The following is a 12,012-nucleotide window of genomic DNA, read 5'->3' as shown; positions in this document are numbered from 1 at the left end:
AACATTCAGTATTGAGTTGATTTTTTTTCTTTGAACCTACCTAATAAATAAGGTCATATCGTAATAATTTCAACACAATTCAATTTAAAACTGAGGCTAAACAAATAATAGGATCAAAATTTTTCAAGTTTTAATTGTTATACCAAGATTTTTTTCATGAAGCTAAAAAATTTCCGATAATTTAGATATTATTTCTTTACACTCGGTTGGTTCTATATACATAGAGAACCGCAGCACTAGTGTGGACACTAGTAAATCAACTAGGTGTTTACTAAAACATGATTTGAAGTGCCGTTGGGATGGATAACATTATTTCATCTCTCTTTTTTCAGAATCACCATTTGGTTGCACATTAAAGAATAGTTTCATACAGGGAATAGTGGGTGTTAAGATACTAATCTCACAAGATACACCTCACATGCATGCCCCTTTAAGTGAATCTTGGGGTAGTCTAAAATAACACCCAACAATTAAAAAAACAGTGAATTATTGAAGCAGCTTGTGCTTTCAGCTCGCTGGGAGCCACTCTAAGCTTTATAAATAATAATAATTATTATTATTCAGCTAACATGCCCATTCTTGGGGTCCTTAATTTCATGATTAAGGAAACTATTTCATTATATTCACAGGTCATTGGCCTTGCAATAAGTTGGTAGAGAAATTAGAAAACCTGTACAAGTTGAAAAATGGGAATCTGCATATCCTCTGCATCTTCAGAGATACACCAGGCAGATGATGGCCTTGAAAATGTCATGCATGTCCAAGAAACTATTGTTTCTCACGGAATTGAGAAGCTCGGTTCTCTTTACTCTAAAGAAGGTAGCAAAGGAGTAAATCAAGACGCTGCTATTCTTCACCAGGTTGGTTGATGCTCCTTATCCTTCACTAGATTTCACCTTTTGTTGTTAAAACTTTTGTTGCTGATTGAAACCTTTTCTATTTAAAGGGCTATGGAATGGAACATGGAGCTTTCTGTGGAGTTTTTGATGGGCATGGAAAGAATGGTCACATAGTGAGCAAGATCGTGAGAAATACGTTGCCATCGCTCTTGATAAATCAAAAGAATGCTTCAGCAAAGATGAAGACTGTTAGAGATCACAACAATGAGAAAGCAGATGATGGTTTAGCACCAAGTGAGGGTTTCCATAAATGGAAAGAGGCTTGTATTAGTGCCTTCAAGGAGATGGACAAGGAGATCAAGCTTCAAGGAAGTCTAGACTGCTCTTGCAGTGGAGCCACTGCAGTGGTTGTTTTAAGGCAGGTAAGAAAGCATGCTGGTTTTGGTTTGAGCAAACAAATCCCTATTTTGGTCTCGTGTAAAGGAATGGTGTTTATTTGTTTATTTTCTTATTCTTATGTTTTTTATTTGGAAAAATGAAAACAGGGTGATGATCTTATTATAGCAAATCTTGGAGACTCAAGAGCAGTGTTGGGCAGAATCAATGATCAGAATGGAATCATGCCTGTTCAATTAACTACAGATTTGAAGCCTGGAGTGCCAGGTAAGGCATCCTTTCTTCTCAAGTAAAAGGCAGAATTACAACAATTTTTCATGATCCTATGCAAACTTATCCTCTCACTCATTTTTTAATTTGGATCCTCTTATAATCCAGGCGAAGCAGAAAGAATAAGGAAATGTAATGGCAGAGTACTTGCACTAAAGGAAGAGCCACACATCCATCGAGTCTGGCTACCTCATGAAGATTCTCCAGGCTTAGCCATGTCTCGAGCTTTTGGAGACTTTATACTAAAAAATCATGGCATAATTTCATTACCAGACATCTCTTATCACAGAGTAACTTCCAAGGACCAGTTCGTTGTCCTTGCATCAGACGGGGTAAGCAACTGACTCAACACAAAGATGTTGGTGGAATCTTTGTTCTTTTTTTTTTTCAAAGGTGAAGTAATAAGTACTGATTTGCGTCTTGCCTCATGATTCTTAGGTGTGGGATGTGCTTAGCAACAAAGAAGTGGTATCCATAATTTCGACAGCAGATAGTGAACTGGCTGCAGCAAAGTCAGTGGTGGAGGCTGCTACAGCTACATGGAAAAGGAAGTTTACTTCTTCGAAAGTGGATGACTGCACGGTGGTTTGCCTCTTCCTACAAAAGAGAAAACAGCAGTCTGACTTCATCTTTTAGCCAGTGTCTTGTAATAGTTGAGCAGTGCCCCTCTTTCCTTTTTAGTGCAGCTTATGTTCATAATGTTGTAATACTGTCAGCTATTTTCAGATTTCTCATTGAGAAACCTTGAGAACCGAGTATATAGTATGCAGTGGACACAAGAATCGTTGAAAATGTAGAGAGATTTTACAATAATCAACAAAACAACAGTGAACACTTTGAGAACTGATTATTAAAGCATCCAACGATTTAAGTTGAAGTAATCCCCAAAAAACTCGAAAATCACATGCCGACCAATCTCATCCCAACGCTTTATTATGTGAACCAGAATTTCTCCGTCCGTATAGTCTCATGATGGGTTCAAGACCGGTATATTTTTCTGTTTTTTCATCCGAGGCATGCTCATTTAGATTTCAGACATAAGTTGGCCTTTACTATTTAAAGAATGAAAGGCAAAAGGAAATGCATCTATAACAATAAGATTAGATAGTTCTTTTTTAAATTGAGGAAGAAGAGAGGGCATTCTATGTTCAAGAAGTACACAGTTGCAAGTTAAAAACGGACAGCCTATGCAAACTCTCCTTTCAAAAACTAGAAAAGATCCTGTCAAAGTCGTATAGGGTATTTTTGTATCCCCACACAGCCGAGTGCAAAATTGCTGCCAAGGTTGGTCCATGCGTTCAGAAATCATGCTTCATTTTTCAGATCATCTCCAAGCAAGTCGTCGTATGAAACAGGTACCCTGATCCACTCATGCACAGATTTGTATGCGTTTCTCATCAGCACTAGACTGTTCGTGCTGATATTGAGATGCAAGCTCATTTTGAGAACCATCAGGTACACTGGCTGGCGCCTCATCAATGAAAGCAAAGGCAGACCTTTGAGAGGAACCCTCATTGTTTTGCTCCGGTTCTCGCCAAACATTTTGTTTCCTAAATTGCTTCTGCAAGAGAGGATCAGATATACAGATTGTGAGCATTCAAAAAGAAGATGGAATGTAACACAAGCGGAGGCACAGTGTGATACAAAGATCAGTAACATGCATTGAAGTGGCTCAGATACAGTGACAAAGGATGTAATTTATACATGGTTGTGTTCACACCAAGGAATGATCCCAAATTTTGCTTACTTGCTGGAACAAAACAATAGTTCATTAATCAGATGCATTCACACACTCACCGCTCAAAGTCCCCTTCGCCTTTTCATTATCTCTATATAGGCCACCGGTTCTCTTGTTTTCATGGTATTCAATAATATCCCACCACCTGTTCGAAAACGTCTTCCATCAGCTGTCATCTGTCCTCCACAAGACTGGATTGCATCCACCTGAAACTTCCATTATAGCATGCATATCCCAAAAAAAAAGATCTAAATGGAACAAACAGAAACATAGCAAACACTTGCAAAAAGGATCAGGAAGAGAAAAAGGAGTGGCAGTAAAGCAAAAAATATGCTTTCGATATACAAAATAAAAGGGAGCACAAGAACAGAAATGGTGTTGTAAATTACCATCAAGAATGCGAAGCAAGAAACTAGCAGAGAAAAAAATAAATATCAAAAAAAGTAAATTAAGGAATTATTGTTTGCCAACAACCAAACAGCTGGTCAACAGCATATATAGTAACTACCTAAAGCAGTTTTGGCAATAATATCAAAAGGGTATATTAGGAGTATTTATGTCTATTTTACAACCTAAAAGTAAGTGGATATATGAGGATTTCAATGATCTAAATTAAGAAACTTGGGTTAAAAATGTTTGAATGTGCCTCTTTAAATCTTTATCTACTTTTTAGATCATATCTAAAACTATAGGAGGAGTTTGGATGCGATTCTAATTTAGTTATAAACTAGACATCTTTACCTTTCGAACAATATATAGTAAGCTTGTTAATTCATCCAAGCAAGATAGAATAACATATTTAAAGTTGAACTTAGAATTTGTCAGTAAAATACGAAAATGAAAAAGACATTATTTTCTTAAAAATTATGGATTTCATTCACTACAAAAAGTCATTAATGCTTTGGAAACTTATGTGGCAGCCTTTGGGTTACTTATTTTACAAGAATTTCATATCAAAGAAGAAAAATCACTACACCATTAAGCAGTTTTACCGATGGAATAATTCTATCGGTGTAAGACACATAATTCATCTGTAAAATTTTTTCCAACAGAATACGTTTGTTAGAATATTGATCGTCGGTAATTCTCATTTCCATTGGTAAGTTTGTCGGTAAAAAAAAAAAACACCGATGGTTTTACAGACGGGGAAAGCGCACAAAAAAAATTCCTGCGCTAAAACTTTACCGACGGATGTATTCCGTCTGTATTTCCAACGGTAAATCATCGACGACCAGTCCATCGGTAATGGTGGCATAGGCCGTAAATATTTTAGAACTCTCTGTAAAATACCGACGGATATAGATCGTTGGCAATGTCAATGGTAAATCACCAACGGACTGGCCGTTAATGATTGTGGCATGGACTGTAAATTTTTTTCAACTCTCTGTCTAATACCGACCAACATATTCTGTCTAGAAGTTCGTCAGCATTTATTTAAAAATATTTTAAAAAAATAAATTCTGTCTAGAAGTTCGTCAGCATTTATTTAAAAATATTTAAAAAAAATAATTTAGAATAAATAATTTTTTTTCAAATATTATATTGATTAATAGTAAAAAAAACTAATTAACCAAATAAAATTGTATTAAACATTAAAAATATAAAAATAATTTTAAATAATATTCATCCAAATATTCATTACAAATTTAATGTGTTTCAAAAACAATATTAAATTAGAATAACGGTGGAGTTGGAGGAGGAGGAGGAGGCTAGTTGTTCTTAAGACCGTACGACCAAAAAGGAGCTGCACATGTATCATCACCTATCCTTGATCTAATGTCCATGACCATTTGACGGAGCTGATCATAATCTATCGAGAGTTGTTCATATTGTTGTTTCAAGATCATGAACTCCTCAGACTGAGTGCTGATACTGATGAAGAGCTCCTAACGGTTGAGACACTACGGGCCATCCGCAAGTTTCCGGCCGTAGTGTTGGAGAGCCCGTATCATTGGGTCTACCAGATGATCCTACCTCCATCCATAAATTTGGATCGAAATCCGAATGGGTCGAAGGATCGTCTCATATCTCTCTCTCAACCGGCTATTGTAGGTCTCTTGAATTTTTTTTTAAAAAATCATCATATTCAATTCAAGAAAATAATAACTTACAAAATAAAATTATTGAACGAACATACCACGAAGTGTTGAGTACGGTTGTCCACGAACTGTTGCACTCCTTTTGGCGGTCTTGACCTGGCACGTGCGTCTCTACAAACAGCTCCATTGGGCTCGGCTCACTTCCAAGAGACGTAGCCTATAAGGAAAAAAAAGTTGTAAGTTAAATATATTTATAAGCAACAACAAATTAATTAGCGATATATTTCATTTAAATTAATCTTACCATCCACTTAGCATGTGCATTGAACGGAACAGAACCGCCGGTGTGTGTGGTCACCGAACCATGAATTGCCGGTTCCGGTTGTCGGCACCAGCTGTGAGCGTCGTTCGAACCACTCAGATATCACATGCTCAATATATTGCGTCTATATATCCCTCGAGATTAATGGCGATTTGAACTCTCGCCAAACCACCACCTCATTCCAGCCTTATAGACCGTTATCTCTCGCATATTTTTTTGCTTTTTTTTTATGTCATACCAAAAATCACATAACCTACTTCCATAGTAACAAATTAGAATTTAGAACATAAAATTATATAAAAAAATTATATTATTTTCGATGTTACCTAGTCTCCGCGTGATTCTCCCATACCCTCCTCACAACATTGTTGTTCGCGCTATCCCACTAAAAGTTGTGTTGTGTATAAATAATTCATTTAAAATAGAAATAGTACAAAATATAAAATTATAAAAATAATTTATATAAAATAAAGTGGAAATTAGAAGTTAACCTACATGAAATGGTCGAAACCATGCATCGATATTAGGTCTCCACTCAGGATGTCTAGAAACTGACTTCATTGAAACAATAGAATCTCCATCAACGATTTAAACGCCGATGTTATTGTCCAAGCAGCCTCAATGTTTGTGAACCTGAAATTAAACGAAATTAATTATACGAATAATTACATAATTAAATTCAATTATTCAAAAAAAAACTCGGCAACACCTCCCCTATACTAGAGACTATCCATAGTTTTCAAACCTGAAAATATTTACAATAACCACAAACCAATTAACTCCATTGGAAAATCTTATATACAACCTAACATTGATAGAAATTTAACATCTATATATTTTCAACTAACATCTATAGAAATACATAAATGACAATTAAAATTAATGGAAATAATAAAAAAAACATAACAAGCAATAATAGAATAAAATTGAGTTAAAATAATTAAATTTAATTCTTCATTTCCAATTACCATTTCCATGGTAAATTCAACCATAACAATTAAAATTCAATAAAATTTTCAAATAATTATTACAATACAAACAATAAAATAATTAAATTTTCATTCTACACAAATTTATATGAATTTACACAAATTTATACAACCTAACATCTATAGAAATTCAACATCTATATATTTTCAACTAACATCTATACAAATTCATAAATAACAATTAAAATTAATCAAAATAATAAAAAACATAACAAGCAATAATATAATAAAATTAAGATAAAATAATTAAATTTAATTATATATTTCAATTAACATTTGAAAGGTAAATTCAACAATAACAATTCAAATTTAACAAAATTTCCAATTATTATGGCAATACAAACAATAAAATAAATTGAACAAATAAAAAGAAAAAACTAAAGACTTTAGCAATGAAAATGTTTATCTTAATAGTGTGTTGATTTAAAGATTTTATCTACAAACAATACACAAAACAAAAAACACAACAAAAATAATCATAACTACAAAAAAAAATAAACAAATACAAAGATAAAGAAAGGAGAATCATACATTTTAATATGTTTAAATCTACAATAAAAACAATAACAAAATTGTTTGAGGAAGCAGAGGATAAGAAAAGATGAATGAGAGGAGCTGAGAAAAAATGAACCGCGGAGGGGGGGGTCGGTTTTATACTGCAATTTTACCAACAGATTTACCGACGGAACTTAAAATAATATTGTTTTTGGCGTTGGCATTAAATTCCGTCGGTATATTTTGAATTTCACACCAAAATTTTTAGAAATTCCTCTAGAATGTTGTATGTCCGTCGGTATTTAGGTGTCAAAGCATGCGCACATTGGAATTGCAAACATCTATCGGTGATTCCATCGGTAACTGAACCGACAGACCTGGCACTTTGACAGTTGCGCGCATTGGAATTTGCAACATATATCGGTGATGACGTCAGTATGTCCATCGGTGATTGTGGCAAATGCAGTAAATATTTTGCAACTCTCGATAAAATACCGACGAACGTTTAGTTATCGGTATGGACGTTGGTGAATATGGCAAAATGCAGTAAATATTTTGCAACTCTCGGTAAAATACCGACGGACGTTTAGTCGTTGGTATGGACGTCGGTATTTGTGTCATACTTTCACATGTTTTGTTTGTATTGCCTTTTTTTCCTCCTACATAAACACTTAAATTGCAAACTTATCGCACAACACAATAACAACAGCAAATAATTATAAAATAAATATTTCATGTTCCAAAATATCATCCATAATATTACATCCAAAAAGGCTTTACACTTTCATGTTCTAATCATATTTAGTCAGAATTTTCATCTTCATCCTCAATTGAATTGTTATCAGCTTCATCGCACTCTTTAATGTGGTTATCATCTTCTTCATCAACATTCTCTAGTCCACTAGGGCTCAAAACAGCATTCAACTTCTCTACTTCAACATCAACAATCTATCATTGAAAACACAAAAATTTGAATTTTCTTCTAAGTCAATCTAAGGAGCAACTCGGTATGGTTCAACCAACTCACTAGCTTGAAAGACTTCATCTATCACACTTGTGTCTTCGTTCTTATCCTGAACAACCTCGACATGACCCTTGAGTTTTGTTTTTAAAATGGATAACCAATCAACTCTTGATTGGTCTTTTCTAAAGGAAGGAATGTATATGTAATAAACTTGTTGGCATTGCTTTGCGAAAACAAAGACATCATTTACGTTGCGGAGTCTAGCTTTTGAGTTGATTTCAACGAGACCATAGTGAGGATCTACTCTGATTCCTCTGTCAGTTGTGTCATACCAATAGCATTTGAATAAAAACAGTCTATTCTGCTCGCTATGATATTGCAATTCGATGACCTCTTCTAATTTCCCACAATAGTTAACTTCAAACTCACTAGAAGTCGATCTCTTAATACAAACACCGTTGTTGTATGTCTTTCTTCCATGCCCGTATTCTTCAGTATAAAACACATATCCATTGACAAAATACCCATTATAGCACTTGACTTTTCTTTCATGGCCTAGGCTTTGTAAAGACAATGAAATAGCAACACTACCTCCCATTTGATAAACCTTGTATATCAAATACAACAATAATCATTTAACGGACATTTTGTAATTTTGACGTACAGTTACCTTGCAAGAGATAATGAGTTTGTGATAGGACTTATATGTGTTCTAAACCACGTGGCAAACTATTCATCTTGTAATTGAAAGATTTAGGATTCGGTTTGTTGTGAGTTATTGGACAGTAAAAATCGTCGATGTTGCCTGCAAGGTTGTTCCAAATTATATGAGTTTATGATATCACAATATATAAATAGTACAATACTCTTGATAAAGTTTAAGTAGTACATTTACTTACTTAATAAAAGGTCTCAGCTCATCACAGTTAAATAAAATATAATTATGTGCTTGTCTGAACTTTATTTCAGTCAAATATCTTCCTCTTATGACATTTTTAGGTGTGGGTCATTCGGGATTATCACCTAAATAAGTTTATGAAGACCAAATGAAATTTAAAAAGAAAAGTTAAGATGAAATGGTAATACAACAATGTAAGATCGTGGTTACCATGCAAAAATATGTATGGAAGTGGTTAGTACAAAATGCATATATGAAATTATTATCAGCTACTATTTTCATGCAATGTTGTTGAAGGCAAAAATTGATTAAAAAAAAGTTTTGAAGGCTTAAACAAGACCTATTAAAGCTGAAACGAGAAGGCAAAACTAAGGAGACAAATAAACCATTTGAGGTCATGAGTTTAAAGAGTGAAAATAAAGTAAGTTTGAAAGAAAAAATAAGAAAAGAGAGAAAAGAATAAGATTTGGCTAAGGGTGAAAAAGAGTCAATTGAGCCGAGAGTGGAGAGAAGAAAACAAGGATGAGAAAAGAAGTGAGTGTAAAAAATATAGGTAAACATTTGAGTTTCTATATAAAATAGAGCAAGATCAAGAAAGCTTATTTTTTTTCTGATATGCTTATGATTTTACTTATATATATAAAAAATAAATTTTAACACTAACAATTTTTATTCTTTTATTATGTTTATATATCTTTGTTATAAGATTTTAAGGATGATATAGGACAATCAAATTTGGATTTGAGCTTAATTTGTTTTTATATATAGCTTTACGCCAACAAGCATAATTTTCGATCCGACTTGAATTAAACTAAAATTTTATTAAAAATTATCAAATATATTTTTTTTATATTTCATTAAAATTTTAGAACAATCAGAGTTTGATAATATTTTCTAATTAAAGGAAAAAACAAGCCTAAAATAATTTCATACACTCTTCTAAATAAAAAAAAAAAAAAACTAGCCACAATCTATACAAGAGGGAGCCGCCACACACAAAAGAGAAAAAAAACAGATACTATGGGCTTCCCAGTCACTTAAAAAAATATAGCCTTCATCATCTCTTTCCGTTCAAGCAACTCTAAAAAACAGCCCGTCTTTTCTCATCCCTCTGACCAACACCATAGCTGCCATATAACAAGGCTTCCCAGTCACTTACCACGGGCGTAGCCATCACTGATAGTCCCAGCTCCTCAACCATCGTCAGCATGCACCAGCAGTGTCATCTTAAGCTCTAGTAGCATCACTATGGGCTCAATTGAAGCAGCCCACCCATGACAATTGCACGCCCTCAGCCTAATTGTGAGAAGTTCTTCTCCACCGTGACCAGCTCCTCCACATCTCAACCGACACTGCTTCATCTCTCTTCTCCCTCGTGACAGCAGCCTCATCCAGTAGCTCCCCCCATTTTAGCCGTGAGAACCAGCACACAAGCCAACTCACCAAGTCTCTTGCACCAGCTCCAACAATTGTGAGCAAGCTCAAGCCAACAGTAGTAGAGAGGTTTCCTCCAATATCTCTGTCATAGGTCGCACCTCTTTTCCTCCTCACTGAAAGCACCAGCCGCCTGCACCAGCTGCACCTCTGCACTTCTAGCAGCAACCTTCGCTTCTCAATAGCAGCAACACTGATTTCAGCAACTTGAGTAGCAAGCACTGTGATCAGCAGCAGCAGCACCGTGAGCAGTTAGGATCTCCTTCTTAGCCATGCTAACCTCCACCTTGAGCCACCAAGAATGCCATCAGTAGTGTTACTCCCTGGCCAGGCAAGCCCCCTGCTCTTTACCTTCTACTTTCTTTATTAATTAATTCACGTCTTGCTACTACTGGCATTTGTCAGCAGTGGCGTAAAAAAATAAAGAAACTGTTGGGCTTTAGTCAGCCCGACTCAACTGAACCGGGTTGGTCTTGGGCCTCGGACCTAACCAGCCGACCTCTCTAGACTGAGGTTGTGTTTTGTCAAACACACCTATATGTCTTTCTTTTAATTTTTAACTTATTTTTATTTTAATATTTAGCCAAACATGCTTTATTTTAATATCAAATCTAAGTAAAACTTGTGAAACCATCCAACTCTTGCTTAATTGTTTATTTGAAAATAATTGGTATGCCGATCTGATATTATTCAGGACCTTTATCTTTATACTCCTTGTAAACCTTATATCACTACTAAAAAAATATAGTAATTAGCAACTAACTAATCCATTGCAAATAAAACTAAAATCTGTTGCTAAAAAAAATTTAGCAACGAAATCAGCAACAACAAATATTAAATGCAGATATGTTGTTGCTGATTTTTCAGTAACAGATATTTTGTTGCTTACAATCAAGAACGGAGAATCTGATACTCACAAATTAGCAACGAATAACCTGTTGCATATATTAGCAACGGATTTTCCGTTGCTCATATATCAACAACGAAACAATACTGGGGAGTTTGGAATGTAAAATAAGTTTAAGAAATCAAAATGTTAATGTTAGTATTTGGAATGTTAAATAAATTTAAGAAATGGAAGGTAGATCTTGGTGCATTAGCTTAAAAATACTGGGGAGTTTCATAAAACTAATGTTATGGAAATAGTATTTGTTAAAAAAAGTAATTAAAATGCAAGAGACATAAATATGTAAATATCAAAAGAAGCTCTCAAATGAAAAATACAACAAAAAATTTATCGAACAGAAACATTGGCATTAATCAGCATCCACAATATAATTACAACCCAGAACCCATACATACAAACAAAAAGAAACAGTGGCAACAATATTGGCTGCAAACCCTCTTTTTCTATCCTGGTAACTATCTTATTCAGAAACAAGAAAGAGAGCTACATTACAACCATCGCATAAAGCAGGAAAGCAGACACAAACCAAACCGAGAACAAGTTCATTTCTCAATAAAGAAAAAATAATAATAAATAACAAGTCTTTTGAGTTAAGAACCTGACACTTATAGTTGACTTTGCTCACTATTAACAAACTCCCTTATAAAACAGATGACAAGATGATGTTTTTAAAACAAATCACTTGTCCTGCAGTACAAAATTCAAATCAAATTGAATGAAA

The 12,012-nt window shown here is 34.3% G+C and overlaps 1 protein-coding gene across 1 annotated transcript; it reads left to right on the top strand.

Annotated features, from left to right (window-relative positions):
- The first annotated feature begins 583 nt into the window (after window positions 1-583).
- Window positions 584-2,382, top strand: LOC133674848 (probable protein phosphatase 2C 72). The gene is made up of 5 exons (XM_062096124.1): window positions 584-860; window positions 947-1,261; window positions 1,385-1,502; window positions 1,614-1,837; window positions 1,944-2,382. The coding sequence occupies exons 1-5, from the start codon at window positions 687-689 to the stop codon at window positions 2,139-2,141; spliced, it is 1,029 nt and encodes a 342-aa protein (XP_061952108.1). The 5' UTR covers window positions 584-686; the 3' UTR covers window positions 2,142-2,382.
- The last annotated feature ends 9,630 nt before the right edge of the window (window positions 2,383-12,012 follow it).

This window comes from Populus nigra, chromosome 15 (genome assembly GCF_951802175.1).
Source record: "Populus nigra chromosome 15, ddPopNigr1.1, whole genome shotgun sequence".
NCBI lineage: Eukaryota > Viridiplantae > Streptophyta > Magnoliopsida > Malpighiales > Salicaceae > Populus > Populus nigra.
Note: the sequence above shows the minus strand (reverse complement) of the source record. Positions and strands in the feature narration are given on the sequence as shown.